Here is a 20,739-nt window from a genome sequence, read left to right as displayed (position 1 = left end):
GGTATTCACATATTTCAATTAAAACAAGCAGATGCACAATACGACAGTATATTTCCCGAGCTTATAAAGATTTCGAGGAAATTATTTTACCATCAATACCAACTTCTATCGAAATAATTTTTAAAAGTCATCTTTTTAATCACCTTAGACATTAACATTCTGGGCTGATTTAAATAGCTACTTGCAATTGAATATAACCAATACCATATTACATACAATGATAATGTAACAAAAACTCAACAATGACTGCAACTTTCAACATTTAAACATAAAGTACAAAGATATTGATTTATACTATGGAAGGAACAAATAAATTCTTTTGATCATTTCAAGTTTAATTTAGTTTTTATCAAATGTAATGAATATCGATTTATTTCATTGTTGAACATTAAAACATTAATTATAATGTGCCGCTTCTATAAATCGTTTCATTAACAATATCTTTCGTTCCATTCCTAGAACTGTCTTTCCCAGTAGTAATCTGAATTTATACTATTTTACTAATTTGTACTTTTTCCGACGCAGTCGATATAGTATCTCTTTTTACCCTTTGACCTCAAAGACGCTCTTCGTCACCTGATCAAAATTCTGTTTCCCGATTGGCCAAACACTGATAACTTTGTGGCATTCGAACAAAAAGCTGTATCGGAATTTGAAATTGCGTGCCATGTGTTATCTCCTGATGAAATGTAGAAATGATAATTAAAAAGAACAAATTTTACTGCGTCGGCTAATTCTTTAAAAGATACCACGTGTTTCAACATTAAGAGGGATAACTCTGGATGTTTAATGGAAAAATGGAACAAAAAACAAAATCGCTCCATTTACCATTAAAAAAAACAACAGTTGCCTTTAATTGGTATGTGTACTATTTGGACTTAAAAGCAAGTTGAATTATGTTTATCCGTACAGTTGTGACTTTGAAAACATAAGTCAATAAAGGAAGTATAATAACAGCATTCTCGAATTTATAAAGGCAGGTAACTAACAAAATAGCAGATAAACTTGAAAATTTATTTAATGATAAATTGTTAAATGAAATTAGTCTCTACTTTCCGGACTTTTTTACAGGCGGGTCAGAGTTAAAAGGTATGTTATACAATGTTCTGTGGTAAATTTAACCTCCTGTTTCCATAGTGGTCATAAGTGTTGTAAAGATAAGATACATTTCATTTTCTCTGATATCTGCAAATAAATTCTTGAGGCTTGAACCATTTGGTAATTAGAACCATAAAAATCCAGAAAAAAGCCATATTAATCCTGTCTTGACAATACATTGGATGTTAGTGTGTGTATCTCTTTACAATTTGCGAGAAAAAAGAGGCCACATGTTAAATGTTGGAGGTGAATTAGTTTTTTGGGTATTACTTGTACCGCTTAGAAATCTGGGACAAAAAAAAAGGAAAAACACATTTTTTATTATATTCAAACCAAATTTGACTCTTAGTGAATGAATCTTTTGAAATTGAATCAAAAACTGCCATGCTAAAAAAGCAGGCCTTTTTATTCATGGTTTTGACCAAAACCACCATTTGTTGGGAGCAAAACTTTGATTCTGGCTATATTTTTATCCTGCATCAATATTTTATTTTGCATTTAAAACTAAATGTTGTAACAAGCGTTGAATGGTGAGTCTTGCCTGATCAGTTCTTGGTTTGACATCTGTGGTTGTATTAAAGAGTAATCAAGGGAACCAAGGTTATAACAGTAATCAAAAGAATGCAATCCAGGAACAAAGACCAGACATGGAAAACAGACTCACACAACAAAGAACAAAGAAGAACTAAACTCATACATGCAAAGTAACAAAAAGCAAATGAGCAACTCGGACTGCACTAAAAACTGGGAGCATGGACCAGGTGCACCGGTAGGGTAAGCGTCCTATGCTTTTCTAGAAACACCTGCCGATGTTGTTCATAAAAAGTCAAGTCCGGGGTAGACGAAAGAGGAAAGGAAAACTACGACACGTTGAACAAATCAGTTTTCATGGCGCAGATGGATACACCGTAACGATCCACGAGGTCATGATGACGGCCATAAAACTTTTGTAGTGATGACTTCAATCTTGTAGCAAAAAAACCCTGCTGCAGAATCTATTTGTTAGAATTCTAGCGCAATACAAAAGGTCTGCTTAGACTCGGCAAGCTCTGGCATAACGTATGAGTTGTGAAATGAACACTCCATACGCAGGTGCTGAAAGGATGCTGCCACAGATGAAAAGACAGTTGACAATTTTAAATGAAAAGTCACCACGTTAGTCGTAAACTTTGGTCAATAGTTTTCCTTTACCATCGATTTCTAAGTGTAGGTCAAGATATGAGGCCGACTTCACAGTCTCTGTAGTATCCTATATCTCAAGTTCTTTGGGGGTAGATGGGATGTATCAAATCCCCAAAATTAGGATTGTTTAAAGATAATACGTCATCTTTATAACGGAAACTGAGATTAAAGGATCTAGCTAAACGATATTCTTTCTTTTGGATCAGATCAACTATAAAGACAGTCTCATACGAGTGAAGGAATAGGTCAGCAAGTAGAGGAGCACAATTAGCCCCAATGGAATGCCGACCGTTTGTTGAAAAACGCGTCCACCACACTGGACAAATATTTTGTCGATTAAAAAATCTAGCATTTTGTAAACATCTTCTTCTGTATATTTGAGAGATGATTTGGAATTATTTCTTACAAAGTATGAGGAATCTCTACCAAGAACGATATATTTGTATCTAGGTGTACCATCTTTTTTGGAAAAAACAACAATGTATAATGTTTTTTAGGTTGGGATTTTAACTGAGTATGTGGAATAGAAGTATACAGTGTTGAAAAATCATAAGTTTTAATGATATTACATTCTGATAATAGTCTTGAACTGATTATCTCCAAAAGATCTTTCGAATTGTTCAGGATTCACATTGAATTAATACCACTACGGGAGTAATACATGTTGTGGTAGGACCACAAACTCCGTTTGACAGCTGTGAGTTTAGAAGTTTTGAAAGAGGTTTGGTGGTACATTTTGCACATCCAGCTATGTAACGTTGTTTGTATGGATTCTCGTGGAGTTTAGGAATCCACTACATAGATGCTAAATCACAGTCATCGTCCTTGGTAGAGAGACCAAAGGAGGATAGTATAGATTTATGGTTTTCCACAATTTCGTCTTTTGAGAGTGTGGTAGCAGTATAGGTCTTATCACTACTATTATTTTCTACGTCTACCTCTGATAATGAACATTGGATGTAAAACGTTTTGCAGACAAAACAATGTTGTTTTGGGCTTTGTCTGCTGGTACGAGAACATATTTATTATGAATAGTAGACAATGTTTTTGCTACATCAGGGTCCTTGAAAACTGATGTAGAATTGGCACTCATTGACCTACTTAAAACTTTTATCCGTTTCAAAATTAAGGACCTCACGGCCTTTAACCAATCTGACAGCGAATCAATGTCTTCCTATTCTCGTTTTATCCATTTACTTGCGTAGTACTCCACGGCATCCATAAGAACTTTAAAGTTATAATTCCGATTTATGGAGCGCGGTTCACGGTACTTGGGACCTGTAGAAAGGATATTACGCATAGATTCGTTTTCGATGATGGACAAATCTCCCGTAACGACGTGACCGGAAGGACCATATTTGAATGGAGAGTTTTTGCAGGAACAGTCAGGTGGTTTAGCCTTGAAGTCCTCAATCTCGAGATTCTGCAATAGCCTTTGATAATTGAACATTTTGGATGGAATGGGTGAAGTATAGGAATATGAAATAATTGGTATGGATTTGTTTTTGAAGTTTTGGGAAATATTTTTGTGATGGAGAATGTTAGCCAAATTAATTGCATCCATACCTTTGTTGACAAACGGTAGTGGAAGAAATGATCGGTTTTCTTCATCTTGACTTTTCACACAAACTGGTTAAAAGAGTCTGTGGAAACCAAAATCTAAAATGATGGCAACAAGTCTGTATAATGATGAGGTAGGATAAGAAACAGGAGTGTCAAGACTTGTTTTGTAAAAGGAGTGTAGTAGAGTGAGAGGTATAGAATAGAGTTTGGTTCTAATGTGATGAAGTCCAAGTGGTTGAAAGGAAGGAAACCATCTATTGAGACATCATGTAACTCAGGTGACGTATAGTGGCGACGGCCATGACTCCTTTCCCGTCTTGGAGTTTTGTCAAATAAATTCATCATATTTATGCTTTTGTTATATTGGCTTGAAAGGTTTCCTATACTTTTAATGTTGTCATTGCATCCTTAAGGTATTGCAGTACCTAATCTGCGTATCCAATACTCCTCTTTTTCCCTACGATAGTTTTTATTTAGAACGGGACTGTTCGTAGGATGGTAATTTTTTTTAAAGACGAACTTTCATAGAGAGGATTAAATTGATTAAAATGTTGATTAACTGTAGGGAATTTGGTGGTATTTATTCCCGAACGATGACCGCACATTCTTTTGTTTAATCGTTCTTGTGTTTCACCTACATATATTAAACCGCATTCTAATCCATATATTAAGTTTGTTGATTTGCAACTTAAGTCAACGTGACTTCTTGTATGGAAGGTTTTGTTCAAGCTGTGCCATGCGATACATTAGTAAATATTGTAGAATATCTATTGTCGCGGACATTATTTCATTATGTTTTTATTACTCATTTAAGCTGGACTTCATAATAACTAATCAATTTCTTGTAACAGAGTCTATCTGATAGTTAAACACAGTTCTACATTGGAAAATAATGTTTATTGGTCGCAGACGCAAGATTACGCATTAGAAATTATGTTTATTGTTATATAAATGTACTTAGCAACCTGAAAACTAAAGTTCACATTGATGAACTCAATTTATTGACCACTAAGAACAATTTTCGGGCGAAAATTTTAGTTTATCGATTTTTTGTTACTGTCGCGTTCCGTAGTTTGTGATTATATGGTTCGTTCTCACTGAAAGTAAACACAAAAAATATCAAATTACACGTATTTCAATGATTAACCGCACATTGACAGATTTATAATCAAAAACTTCTTATTCAAGGTCAAATATGAAGTTTATACAAGGGGTACGTAAAACTCAAAATATGAAACCTAATCAAGCACCTAAGTGTGAAACGCTACATTTATGTGGCCACCATGTACAATACAATAATGAATTCTCAGCGTTTCAAGGGTTTCGAATTTTATGCTGCTAAAAAGTACGGGTAATAATACATGGTATGTAGTTTAGGTCAGCCGAGTCTGACTACTAGATTGTCAAATAAAATACACGATGATCGTATATTTTTACCACATTTATCTACTTTTTTAGTTCATTTCGTAGCTTATATTAATATTATGAGATATGAAAATGCGTACTTAATTTGTATTTATGTATTTAGAAACTACTGAGTCGATGCCACCACTGGTTGACAATATGAACTAACTTAAAATATATCCTATCATAATCTTTAAACAATCTTAATTTCGGGGATTTGATACATCGCATCTACCCCAAAGAACTTGAGATAAAGGATACTACAAGAACTTATTTCCAGATTTATTATAGAACAATCATGACAATTTTCTATTCCGATGTATTTCATTACATATTTCAATTGCATATATTTGAATTCTTCAGCATTTATATCGTTAACTTCAATTGGATTAAAAAATTTTCAAACCAGTTTTCCAATTCTACTCGTTTAACATCCAAACTCCAATACGACATTTCCATCACCACTTTACCACAATATAACAGAATGGGAAGTTTTACTCATATACATACTGTTCGTTCCGTGTACGTAGATTGTAATTTAATCTTTTCACAAATACATGAGATGTATCCATTGATAAAATAAACAATTATATATGCCTTATTTGAAAAACATATACATGTAATAAAGTATTGATAAAACATATACATGTAATATAGTATTGATAAAACATATACATGTAATAAAGTATAGTTAAAACATATTTAACAATAACAAAAAGTGATAACAACTAACAGCTGCCACAACAAATACTTTAAACATCAACTCATTGTTTTCATCACAAAGGATATGTCTGCAGAAATAAAATTACCTCCACTTAGATAAATTGATTCAGTCCTTGGAACCATATGGTTTTAATGAAATCTACAGCTGTATGATGTGATGTAATATGTGTTTACCAAAACACCAAAGAAAAAAATCATTAATAATGTATCTACCTGTACATGTACTTGTCACTTAATGTAGAAATTGGGGATGGCTTGGTAAGTTAGTACAAGCATATTGACAAAGAAAGGTAAACAAAGATTTTACTTGCATTAATAATAAATAACTTGACGACGAAAAATCAATACCATGAATAAAAATTGGAACAAACAGAATTTTTAAAATCCTAATTTGTTAATGGTGTTAAGTATCGCTGAATTTTAAAATGTATCTTTATTGGGTATAATTTTGAAATACTTTGTTGGTATTTAGGGCGTGCATACCACAGATATTTTGCGCCTGTCCATAACCAGGGAATGTTAATTAAGGCATCGTTGTTTTGTTATATAACTTTTAAATTTGATTCTGGAGAATTGTCATGGCTACGTTATAGTGGATTTTATTACTTTTTTTGTCAAGTCTTTCAAAACTTACTTATTTTAATTTGGTTGGTAAAAGAGGGGAAGTGGGTGATGGGTGGGTGGGGAAGACGTGTTATGAAGGCAAAAACAAACTTCAATTTGTGTAAGATTTTTTGTTGACACGTGTTGCCATGCCTTTTTCGTAGCAGAGAGTATTTGTGTTGGACAGGTATTTAACTTAATTTTGCTCTTTCTATTGGTTAAAGTTGAACATAGAATTAAACAAAAATATAAAATGCATATGCAAAACCAATATAAGAATTTATAATGGGATAATGTTACACATTTCGGCATGTGAAAGTATTCACCTTTCATACCGTTAACTGCCGTGTCGTCTGCACAATTTTATTGACCGATATTAAGTATCGATTTCACAGATGTGTCAAGATACTTTCTGTTAGGTTTATTTATTGACCCTAGTAGACAAAATTATCTTATGTGGAATATGAAGAAAACCGACATTTTTCGCATATTATAATCACTGACTTTTTGTTCTTACATGTTAGTCTATTCCTTCGTTCTTAATTGTCATTTTCAGACGGTAATGTTTATTGGTTTTTTGACTGTTTCATTAATTTTGTTGTACAACAAAGTCGTTTTCGACAGTTGTAATTGCATGTCCTACTATACCTTAAAACATGAATATAAGTATACATATCTTTATGAATTTGTGGTGGAGACTTGAACTATTTGGTAATTAGAACCACAAAGATCCAGAAACAACCATTTTAATCATGTCTCGACAATACACACAATAGGTAGAGTGTAAGAAAACGAATCCTTTTTTTGCAATTGGACCAGAAGGGCCACGCCTTAAATGGGGAGGTGAATTTTTATAGGGTTGTAACTTGTAACGCTTTGGAATATGGGACAAAAAAGGTAAGACACGTTTTTCATTATGTTCAAACAATAATTGACTACAAGTGAATGGACCTTTCTGAAATTGAATCAAAAGTGCTTGAAAAGAAGGCTTGGGTTGATTGGTGGTTTTGACTTAAACCATCAGGTATGGGAGAAAAAAAGGGACACACTTTGTTTCTGGTTAAGTTATTATCCTGCATTTATATTGTTTTTGCATTTAAAACTAAGAGCTCTATCATGCTTGAATGGTAAGTCCATTCTTGCCTGAACGGTTCATGGTTTGACCTCTGCGGATGTATCAAGCTGTGCCACGCGATACATAAGTTAATATTGTAGATTATCAATTTTCGGGGATATCTTTCATTACTGGTTTAAGCAGGACCACATTATTTCCAATCATCTTCCTGAAAACAAAGTCTATTTGATCGTTAAGCACAGTTTTTCTGGCGGAAAATATGGTTTATCAGTCACAAACCCTAGATTATGGGTCAGAAATTCCGTTTATCTTTTGTATGAATGTAATGAGCAACCTGCAAACTAAAGTTTACACTGATGAACTAAATGTTTCGACCGTTAACTACAGTTTTCGGGCGAAAATCTTAGTTTATTGATTTTGTGTTGTTGTCGCATTCCATATATTTATGATTACTTGGTCCGTTGTTACGGAGAATAAATACAAAACAAAATATCAAATTACACGTGTTTCAATGAGTTACCACACATCAACAGCATTACAACTAAAACCTTTTAATTGAAGGTCAAATACGAGGTTTATACAAGAGGTACTTAAAATCCGAAATATCAAAATATGAATCTTAATCAAGCATTGAATTATATTAACGCTACATTTATGTAGCCACCATGTTCAATACCAGAATGAAATTTCAGCGATATAAGGGTTTCGGATTTTGTGCTTCTGAACATTACGGTGAATAATCCATGGTATATGGTTTCGGTCAGACGAGTCTGACTTCTGGACTGTAAAAAAAAGACACGATGATCGTATATTTTTACCACAATTATTTACTTTTTTCTGTTCATTTCGTAGCTTATGTCAGTATTATGAGATATGAAAATGCTTACTTAATTTGTATTTCTGTATTTAGTCACTACTGGTTGACCATATGAACTAACTCAAAATAGATCCTTTTCTTAAAATGCTGAATAAAACGTCGGCAATTGATTTTTTTAAGCGAGTTTGGACGAAAGATAAGAATCAGCAGTTTTATTTTACACCCACAATCTGTACAACTTAACACTACCAATTTACATGTACGTTCAACAAAGTTTTCACAGGAAACATTAACTATAAAATGCGATGATATTTTAACCCTCATTCATTAACACTACACGTTGTGAGGAATTTTCAGAAACTATTCTCATTGGCTTGTCTTGCTTTTTCAATATTTAGGCTTTGCGTACTTTTGGTATATAATTTTACATACAAATTTTGAACTTTTATCCCATGGTGCTCACGAGAGGTTCATCGGAGAAATGAGTTCAACATAGAGAAATTTGCAACATATACGTTTTATATATCTAAACTAGTAGGTTTACAATCTCTATATTACTAGACTGACATTCATATTCATGTTATTATCTACTACTAAACCAATACACAACGGATAGTGATCAAATTTGCAATTAAGAGACCACAAACAGAAGTATTGAATTACATTTCTTCGATATATGGAATAAACTTTTTATTGAACGGAGGAAACCATTGGTTACGGTTTGCTGAAAACAATATCGGAAAAATTCTTGATAATCCATCTTCGCAAACGCAAAATGTCTTCCTTGAAATAAAAAGGTTTTGCTTGAAAATAACATAATGTAATGTTAAACTTCAGTCCTGGTTCCGTATCATGAAACTCCACTCCAAGCCATTTTATAAGTCTTTGAATATTTAAGTTCTGTGCAGGATATTTTATTTTGACACGTATTAATAAGACATTGGTTCTGGGGTCAATACCTATAATTTGTAACTTTACTTTATCAATTTTTGAATATGTGTCATGATCAAAGCCATCTTGTCCAAAGCCGGATTCATGAACCTTTTCATTGTTAGGGTTATGTTGCTACAAGATTGAGTCATCACTACAGAAGTTTTATGGTCGTCATCATGAACTCGTGGAGGGTTATGGTGTATCCATCAGCACCATGAAAACTGATATGTTCAACGGGTCACGGTTTTCCTTTCCTCGTTTGTCTACCCCGCACTTGACTTTTCATGAGCAACTCGGCGGGTGTTTCTAGAAAGTCAGAGGACGCTTACCCTACCGGTGCACCTGGTCCATGTTCCCAGTTTTTAGCCCGAGTTGCTCATTTACTTTTGTTACTTTGTATGTATGATTTTAGTTACTTTATGTTCTTTATTGTGTATGTCTGTTTTCCATGTTTGGTCTTTGTCCCTGGATTACATTCTTTTGATTACCGCTATAACCTTGGTTCCCTTGATTACTCCTCTACATCTTTCTTTGGTGCAATATCATTGGCCAATTTCAGACGATACGTATATAATCGTTCGTTCTGATTCCATATTTCATACACAGTCACGTGATAGCTGTCTAACGGCAACGGTTGACAATACTTGGCAACACTTGATGACTTGATAAGTTCGTATAATTCAGCTAACATTGGTGACGAGTCACACATTGATATGATAGTGAAGCCATAAAAAAGGGAGGTACCGTCCTTCAGTGTCAATCTTAGGTCTATTCATTTGGGGCTTTGAATAGAACCAGCTTTGTCATATGACAAATGGAATCTAAAAAGAAGGAAAAATATCAGCATATCATAAATTGTTTTCTCGAATCTTATGACTATTTACTTCGGATTTCGAAGTTTTCATACCAAATCGAAATATTGTTACATTGTTATATATATTTGGAATATTGCGTCAATTATGATGTTTAATGGAGCTTTTAACATTTTGCTAACTCTTTAATGTATAAATTGCTCAAAAGAATATGATTGAGTCCGACAAATGCCATTGAGTTACAATATGCGACAGTCACTAAATATCTAATTTTAGAAGTTTCTAGACACTTTACTTTGAGATAGCTTAAAATAATATCTAAATGAAACTATTTCAAATTAATGATATTATCGTTTGAAAAAAAGTCAACTTTTTATTACTTGACGTGGAGCATTGTTACACTCATTTTACAGGGACAGCTCCAGATGCTATGTGTGTTGACTGTAATTTCCATATTAATTTGTCTTAATTGTAAGACATAGACCATAGCTTACTATGTGAATTAATGTGAAATTGTTTTGTTTATATGATGAACCTGAAGGGAAATTACTCAACGCTTTCATTTAGACAGTAGCCAATAAACAGGAAGCGGATGTATGAGTTAATGATGTTAAATGATCCTACATATTTAGCATTACTGATTACTGGCTTACTCGTGTCTGTTAAACCATATTTCATTATAAACTGTAATATTATTAAGATTGATTTTTAATATAATATAACAAATACACAGCTTTTGAATGGTAAACCTTCTTATTTACATCATAAATAATTCCCCCATTCCTTACTATTGCATATTCCAATGACGAATTCCCGATTTATTATAGAACCAAGGATTCCGAGGTATTTCATTACAATTTTCAATTGCATGTATTTGAATTCGTCAGAATTTAAATCGTTAACTAAAATTAAAAAAAAATATATCTTTATTACAAATAAATAACTTTAAAACCCGTTTTCCCAATCTACTCATGTAAAATCTAAACTCCAATACGACATCCCTATCCCCAGTGTACCACAATACACATAATGGGAGGTTTTACCATACACCCAATGTTCGTTCCGTGTACATAGCTTGTAATCTAACCTTTTGCTTTTATCTTGTATACGTTCTCACATGAGATACTTCCATTTATAAAACACAATCATATGTGCCTTATTCGAAAAACATATACATGTAATAAAGTATTGATAAAACATATTCAACAATAAAACCAATGATATGAAAGCTGCCACAACAAATACTTTGAACATCATACCATAACTTCCGATCAAAATGTATACTCATTGTTTCCTTAACCAGGGATAAGTCTGTCTGCTTAAAACGATCAAATTACCTCCACTTATATCATTTGATACAGTCCCTGGAACAAAATGGTTTGATAAAAGCTACATCTGTATGATGTTATGTAATATGCGTTAACAGAACACCAAAGTAAGAAAAATCATTAAAATGCATCTACCTGTACACGTGCCTATCAGTAAATGTATAAATTGGGGATAGGGTGGTAAGTTAATGCAGGCAAGATCTATAAAGGGAAGTAACAGTTTTTTTGTCTCTCATTACTTTGGCGGGGAAACATTGTTTTTGCACCGTAAGCGCAAACCTCGGAAACTGCACTTCGTAGGTTTTTAGGACGTGCCCTCTACAGATTTCAAGCGCCTGTCTTTAGTCAGGAAATGTTGGTAATTAAGGCGTCGTCGTGTTGTTATATTCCTTTTAAATTTTACTTTGGAGAATTGTCATCCCTCTGTTTCCGTGAGTTGAATTACTTTTTGTCGGGCGTTTCAAAACTTACTTTAGTGTGCATTTCAACTTGTTTGGTGAAGGGGAAAAAGAGGATAGGAGAGAAAGACATGTGTTATGAAGGCAAAAACAAACTAAATTTTGTTTGCTTTATCATGTTGATACATGTTGCCATGGCATTTTTTTCAGCACGGAGTTTTTGGGCTAGACAGGTATATAATTTAATTTTACTTTTTTTCTATCGATTAAAGTTGTACAAATGATTACAGAGAATTGAAATGCATGTGCAAAACCGATATAAGAATTTATAATGGGACAATGTTGCACATTATTCCATGTGAAAGTATTCACCTTTCATATCATGAACTGTCGTCTACACAATTTGATTGACCGATATTAAGTATCTATTGCACGGATGTGACACGATACTTCCTGTTAGATTTTCGCGTTTTACTGTATTGACAACCCAATTAATTTGATACTTATCGGATTTAACTTACTTGTAATTATACGAGTACACCCGATCCCATTTTTTTGGCGGGAATTCATTTAACAAATGCATTATTGTATTTTGGTGCTGTCTTCTCTCCTTTCTCTCTTTAGCTTTTAAAATCCTCTACCTTTCCCCAAAATGAAGTGCAATCGTAATGTAAAAAAATACGATTTGTAAGACAGTTGCCTTTCACCAATATTTAAGGTTGATATAAAATGATATAAAAATGACTTCGATCAAATCACATAGTGGTAACTCACATTTATGTGCTTTTATACTGTATGAGTTAGTAAACAATCATATTGTCATCTACCATTCCACTGCAGGCCTTGTAATTCATTCTAAAAGTAATCTTTAGTTTAATTGATTTTAATGAATCTTTAAAACAGAAAACCAAAAGTATTCTGGATTTGCACTACAGAGTTATCTCCCTTTGTCCACCATTTGGGAAGGTATCTCCATGTAGCCACAATAGTTCAAATCAAGTTTTAACTTTTTGTAAATTAATTCCTGACCAAATTTTCCCTCAGAGGTTGATTTTTAGGTGCATTTGTTACGTATCCTTCATGTCATATATTTTTTTAATCCGATATAGAAACATGTTTTGAAAAACAAAACAGAGTTTAATGAAATTTTTCCACTGACCTTATGTTCAAATACCTACCCACAAGGGAGATTATTCTTGCATAATGGCTAAATTACGTCCTGTGACCCCGAATGTGAAAAGAAGGAATTCAACGAGCACTATATACGAATACAGCCTGACTGAGATAATTTTCTTTGTCTCCCTTCCTGAGTAAGTGCACAAACTTTGCGTTAATATATTTAGAACGAGAATATTTATGGTAAATATATGAAAGAGACACCAACCCCAACGGGGTGTAGATGTCAGCCCAAAGCCACCCATTGGTCATGAAAGAACGAAGCAGAAACCATTACACCACGGAGCATGCTTACCCCCAAAAATCATTATACAAAGGTACAGCGAAAAAGTCGCTCCTATATGTATATACTGAAGTAACACAAACATAAATTAACATAAAAAATTTAAAAAAAAAGGTGAAAACGAAACAAATTATACAGAGGTCAGAAATTCCTGACTTGGGACAGGCGCAAATAAATGAGGCGGGGTTAAAGTATTTTGTATTTTAATTTATCTGTATATTTTTGTTTTTATGAAATTTTATAAAATGCTCTATTCAACAGTTGATGTATTTTGGAGAAGAGGTATAACTTCTCTTTAGAGATTTAGCTATTATTCCTCATGTTGAATATTGATTTCATATCATTTAGTTTACCTTCTTTTTTTAATTCAATACAAAATGATTATTGTGTAACTCACTTCGGCTAATATCACTTAACGCTGTCATTATTGCACCGGGACAGATGTAGATATCATTAAATGATTGCATTTTTGTCTGTCGTTTAAAAGTACACGTAACATTACATCATTTATCTGTTATATCGTCATCAAATCTATTTTCGCTCACGGAACTTAATCAATATTTATACACAGTTTAGTTATAAACAGAAATGTGTTGAAAACGTTTGAAAACATGTCATTTATTCAGAAAATATTTAACTTTAAATGTGATTATAACTTTTCATACATCGGCATAAAGGTATTCGCTGTTATTGCAGTAAGTTTTAGATCATTTTAATTCTTTTTTGTTTTTGTTTTCTGTTGTATTACTGACAATTAATATATATGTAACTACAAAATTTATGTGTATTATTTCATGCTTTTTTCCAACAATATGAAGTAATGCAATATGTTCTAATGTTATGGGTATATTTCACAATATTGACAAAATACAAACGAAATTAAAGCCAGGAGTAATAAGTTTGACCATATTAGCTCTAGATATTCCTGAAAAAGTATTTTCATGTTAGGGGAGGTATCATTCATGAAATATTGTATGCATAATGTCAATATGTAGCCTGGTGCGTAGTAGTTGATGATCGTGTTTTTTTACAACCATTGAATAATTTGGTATTCAAGTATTTAGATTCGTTTTCACAACAGTTTTGCACAGTTCTACATAAAGAAAAACCCAAAACAATTTGAAAAAAAGGACATTTATTCGCTATATGTGAATCAAATGTAACAATGACATTGGAAATATTTGTGGCTTGAGATATCAAATTGTATTCGGTAAATAAAGTTGTTTTGACCTCCATTTCATCTTCGTTGACTTCAATGTTAAGAGAATGTGACATATATCGTTAGGTTTGTTTTATCACAGGGCGTATCCTTGTAAACCATGGTAATGGAATCAAGACTCTAGTAGAAATCAGAGGAATGTTATCCAGGAACAAGACCAGACACACACAACAACGAACACAAAATGACCACAAATAATACATACAGAGTAACAAAAGTAAATAAGCAACTTGGACTCCACTTAAACAAGGAGCATGGACCAGGTGCATCAGCAGGGTAATCGCTCTATGCTTTTCTATAAGCAAATTACAGTAAAACAGCATTAGTGTATTCTGATTATTGCAAACATTGGGTATCTTTTGGATCCAGGTCAAATCTACTTTAGATATAAATACAAAAAAGTAAACTTTTTAACCCCTACCCGTTTACTATTTTTTGTCTCAATCCTGTTTAGAGTTAGACTGAAATTTCACATGGCATTTTGTCACACACTTGTGTTTGGAACGTCTGTGCAAGTTCATTTCAAGTCACAGAAAAAGCATGAATCATTCATTAGTATTGTTTGAACTAAGGCGTTTAGTTTCAGCATTGTTTGTATCAGTACTTATAAGATTTGTTACAATTACATGATATTAGTGGTGATTGAATTCACGATAAATGCCATTTGTTATATGTGTATGATTTGAATAGTACATCTTTTTTGTACTTTTTCATCATAACTTAAATGGGACAAGGGTTCCTAATATTTCCACCAAAATGGCTATCAGTACTGTACTTTCCTGTTCTTTTTTCTCATTGGCAATTCGTAACATAGTTCGGTGTTCTAAATGTAATTTATGTAATATAATGTTGTCAATTTAATCGAATATGAAAGCAGTACATTCAAATTGATAACATTAACCGTAAAACAAAATATAAAAAAAATATTATTTTATACCTGTAAATAATATTGCAGTAAATAGCTACCTGCGAAAATTTCGGAAACAGATTGGGCGTCTATTAATTAAGAAAAGGGGATGTCTGTCTGCATATAGCTATATTTTTCAAATGTTGATTGCAATTAGTTAGAAAACATATTCTATGAACACAATTTTAGTGAAGACAAGTTTAGAAACTACGATGTTTATGGAAATATGTACATTATTTATAAAATATCCATCATTAGGAAAAGTATGATTTTACGTGGTATGGACCGACCCAGTATGCATGTTTGGGTCATTTCAGACCTTGTCATGCATTCTTGTGGGCACATTTGAATATTGTTACAGTAAAAATCACAGACACATTTAGGTTTTGTCTTTTTTTTTGTCTTTTAATAAAACATTCATTGATTTTTAGAATGTGTTGTATTAATTTTTACAAATGGTATTTTTTATTATGATTTTGAATGGTTTTGAGTATCCCAATATTATTAATTATTGCACATCTCTTTTAAAATCAGAAGTTATGCTAAGCCATCAGACTACTAGTACTTCAGTGTCATTTGCCATATCAATAAATTTCAAATGTTTCAAAGTATAGATATTGTCTTTATAAATCGAAAACATCTCCATGTAAGTATATAAATAAATATATACACTACTAAAAGGTATGATACAAATTGACAGAAAATCTCATTTCACCCCAAAATCTTGCAAAATTAATTAATGCAATTTTGTCAAAATTATCATAATATTGTATTTTTTTCTTTTATAAGTTCTGTGCTTGGAAATTGAATGAGATAATGATGGTACTTTTTAAGTAAATAAGATACTATATTTTATGGTTTAAACTGAATAAAGCTTAAGTCGGTAGAATGGTATTTTTCTATGGAATAGTTTGCAGATTGTAAAAATAACTAATGATTGATCATGTACATTTTGAGAATTTTATCTATTACTGTCATTCTAATATAAATATTTGTAGTATAGCTGTTTACACTTTATCAAAAGCAAACAAAGTATAAATGTTATCGTATGAAATGTATGTAACAGAAAAAAAAACAACAAAAAAACAACAAAAAAAAACAAACAAAACCAAAAAAACAAAAAAAAAACCAAAAAAAAAAAACCAAACAAACCAAAAACAAAAACAAATAACAAAGAAAGAAATAAAGGAATAATCCAAGAAAACTGCCATCGCCACTAGTAATAGATCTTTGACAGTGTATCAATCATATACTATTTCAATAATACAAATTTGATTCATGATGTTCAGAATGACACGTGAACATCTCAAATCATTAGTTATTTCACAAAATATCTACCTCGTACAATTTTTACATTTGTACAGTGAATTCCAACGGACATATTATTCATTGATAAAAACTCTTTGCAAATTAATGTAAATACATTTTCTCTTCCTTTCAGATATTGTGGTTCTTGAAGCAAGTCTATTTTCATTCCAAAATAGAAATGCATCGTCTTAAGATTGACACTGAAGGGCGGTACAAGCCATTTTATGGCTACACTATAATAGCAATGTGTGATATAACACCTAAGCTAGCTGCGTTAAACGAAGTATTCAAGACATCACGAATCGCCAAGTATTGCCAACCCCTGCCACTGGACAGCTATCATGTTACTGTGTATGACATTTGGCATGAGAAAACGAAACTCTATTCATATCAATTAGAATTAGCAAACGGCATCGAACAAGTGAAAGATTTAAATGTTATGAATCAGCTTATGAAGCCTGCTTTAGATAAGATGAATGAAAAAATAAACACGTACTCAAACATTGATAAAATAAAACTAAAAATCTTACATCTAAATCCAGGACATAACGCTTTATCAATTCGTGTGAGTATAGAGGATGAAGAACAAAACTCAAAGATTAAAAACTTCAGAAAATGGTGTGGAAAAGAGTTTCATAAAACTAGACCAGGACTAATATTCCATGTAACATTAGGATATTATTTTCGGGAAAAGCCTTCCCATTTTAATGAAGACATTTCACTATTACAAAGATGGATCAATGAAAATTTAAAAGAAATAGTTATAAAAAAGCCGCATCCGATGTTTTTCCGTACAATGGAAAAATTTATTCCATACGAACAGGCATTTTAGTCAAACTTAAAACCTTCGTTTAAGACATTTAGGTACATGATTGTAAGCTAATTTATTACTGAAGGACAATAATGTCCCGTTGCGTTGTCCTGTATGGTTCAAGGAAATAGTTATTTGAATATATATAATCACACAGTTTTAATTGGGAAAAACCATTCTCTAAAATACATTGGATTCCATTGTTGAAATCGAGACGTTTGCGCGATTTTCGTTTTTTTTTGTAACTGTGCCAATGGTAAGTATTGCTGGTGTGTTCACTGGAAGTTAATTGACGTTATTTAGCCTTAAACAACTGGTCAAATGAATATTCAATTTTTCATTGTTTGAATGATTTTTCTTCAGTAATTATGGTTTGTTTTAAAATTCAATGAAGAACTTCATGTTCGCATAACTATCTGTATTTGTATTTCTGTAATTATTATTTATTCACTTAACCAATCTAAATCTACTTTAAGTTATGATAAATAAACGACAATGCTGATGGAACCTAGACAAGGATTACTTAAGACAATTCTTAATCTAATGCGTTTTTAGCCGTATATTGGCGACAAAAAGATATTCTCTAAATCTTACATAAAAAGTGATAAGATACATTTCTTTGAAAAGATGATCTCGCATCGGCCTGTAAGGCGTTGACATGTCGCATATTTGAACATGAAGCATTAGCGCCTCTATGAACATGTGTTTCGGTCAACACTTTTACAAGCAGACAAAAGCTAAAAAATAATATCCTTTTTAGTATTCATATCTTACCGGAAGTAATTTCAGGTGAACCAGAGTTGTAAGCATGTCCCCAACTTTATTTAAATGAAGTCTTGGTTGTTTGCAAGAGATGCTTACGAATTAACAAATGATTTTTTTCATAAAGGATCAGTCCATGAAAGTGAAATGGTGCAAATCTTTATTTGACCACATCGATCCCCGTTTGCCATGTTATGGAGTGGAGGAAATTAAGAAAAGTTAAAAAAATAGGAAGAAAAATCGTTCTCTTTTAGGTTGCGGAATGATTCGACACAAATTTCATTCATTTAATCACCTTTTGCAAAAGCAGTAGAAGCAAGTAAAGATGAAAAGATGTATATGATACTTTAGTTTTACATTCGAATGTTTTTCCACTGAGAAAATGTCAAATATCATTACTACTTGGCTGTCAAATGACGTTCACCAAGATCGTCCCTCTTTCATACTTTACATACAGATATATTGATGATGTATTGTCTATCAACAACCCTTCTTTGGTAAATAGTTACCGTCAATATATCCCCAGAGCTCGACATAAACTCGAAACTACAGAAACTGTTCTGCATCTGTTTTGGAACTACATCTCGAATTTGACAACAGTGGTATTCTCAGTACTATGGTTTATGATAAAAGAGACGACTTTAATTTTAATATCTTACATTTTAAACACCTTTTAAAAAGGTATCTTACCAAACTCCATTTATATATCTTTCCTTGTTTGAAAAATATCCAATTTACTTTCAAAAACAATGAGTAATGATTGTTTATGTAAAATGTTTTTTGTGCTGACGTGACCGCTGTTTTACCGAGTATGACAAAAGCATGCAAATGCTTTTTAATCACCAATGGTTTGTCACGCCGCAATGGAAGAGGGAAGTTTGGTGCGCAGTTAAACATAGATTTAATTCACCATTTCGTGTAAAGTGCCTGTACCAAGTCAGGACTTTTGGGGTACCAGCTGCTCCGGTGGTGTAATATCTATTTTGCCAGATTTATTTTGAACATGACTTGATTATGAATCGGATGAGTGTTCGATAATTCTTGTTGTTTCCCTTAATTTCGCCACAAGTTTTCATTTTCTTTTCCGTTATACAGTATAAATATTTTTTTTTGTATTAACTACTTACAATGTAAAGTATTATTTATATTGGATCTCCTCATATGTATTTGGAATTATGTAGCAATCTTTCTTAAAATCAGACAAAAGATGATTCATGCATGTCAAAAACCAACCGCATTCAGTTTAATTTTTTTGTTCAGAAACAATTATTGATCACATGACCAGTCTTAGTTTTCATTTGGTTGTTGCGATTTTACGAGAAAATATGTATACATTGTACGTGAAATTTGCACTTTGCACCTTCTTGATTTGATTTCATTTGGTTGATTAAGGGGGTAGACATAAGGTAAAGGAAACAACTCAGAAATCGGTATTTCTAATTGTACAAAACAGTTACAGTGACTTGACCGTGACATCTGACCTTGTTGAACTGGAATAGTTAAGGTAAATACCAATTTTGTAAAATTATTTTATATATTTAATGAGTAAGAATGGAGCTAAAGCTATGTGGTCGTTAAAAAGCCATATTCACTCATGTAGTTTAAATGTTGTAGGTAATTATTTACTTCACTCGGGAAAATGTACCTGTTCGATGTTTCGGTGGTAGGTGAGAAATGGAGTGTGATAGAATAAAAAAAAACTTCTGTACTGAAGAAATCGGTGTTCAAATAAAATATTCTGCCTTTTATTGTAGTAATCTTGATGTTTATGCAATATGTACACTGCAATATTTTTTAAGAGGAACTTAAGTCATGCCAAATTCTGAATAACGTGATCATCTTGTTGCAAGTTTTGAAAGTTTTATTTGTAAGTAATAAAAAGTAGTACTTAACATTTCTTGTTAACATAAGTTAATGCCCATTTCCAAAATGTTTCTACATTATTATTATAATTATTAGTGTAATTTCAGAGGAGAAGTTAGTACGCATTTTCGTAGACGTTGTTATAATATTGTCATTTCCACAAGTAATAAACATTAATAAATATGATATAGCTTTATTCTCTCACCTTTAAGTCAAAAGTTATGAGGATCTCAAGGTTGACAACTAACAAGTCTTTTTCCTATAGGTAAACAATTCTTTAGGAAAATAATCTCCTACTACCATCGTCTGAATTTGAGAGTCATTCAAAAATAGAAGGTGCAATATACGTTATAATATTTCCGGAGTTTTCAAAGAATTTCGAGAATGGAATATTATCTTCAATACCAAAACCAACTTATATTTAGATATATATATTTTTTTAAAAAGTCATGATTTGAAGACGAAGAGGACATT

At 32.3% G+C, this 20,739-nt stretch overlaps 1 protein-coding gene across 1 annotated transcript; it reads left to right on the top strand.

Annotated features, from left to right (window-relative positions):
• The first annotated feature begins 6,190 nt into the window (after nt 1-6,190).
• Nucleotides 6,191-20,446, top strand: LOC148613649 (uncharacterized). The gene is made up of 2 exons (XM_088587101.1): nt 6,191-6,228; nt 16,963-20,446. Exon 2 carries the CDS (start codon nt 17,008-17,010, stop codon nt 17,659-17,661), a length of 654 nt encoding a protein of 217 aa, XP_088443227.1. The 5' UTR covers nt 6,191-6,228; nt 16,963-17,007; the 3' UTR covers nt 17,662-20,446.
• Nucleotides 20,447-20,739: the final 293 nt, after the last annotated feature.

Source organism: Perna viridis, chromosome 6 (genome assembly GCF_037379345.1).
Source record: "Perna viridis isolate PV_CMFRI_1.1 ecotype Kerala chromosome 6, ASM3737934v1, whole genome shotgun sequence".
In the NCBI taxonomy this organism is placed as follows: Eukaryota; Metazoa; Mollusca; class Bivalvia; order Mytilida; family Mytilidae; genus Perna; species Perna viridis.
The sequence above is the reverse complement of the archived record's forward strand: the minus strand, read 5'-3'. Positions and strand labels throughout refer to the sequence as shown.

Coding starts and splice junctions, on each gene's coding strand:
- LOC148613649 (XM_088587101.1), top strand. CDS start 17,008: ATGCATCGTCTTAAGATTGACACTGAAGGGCGGTACAAGCCATTTTAT.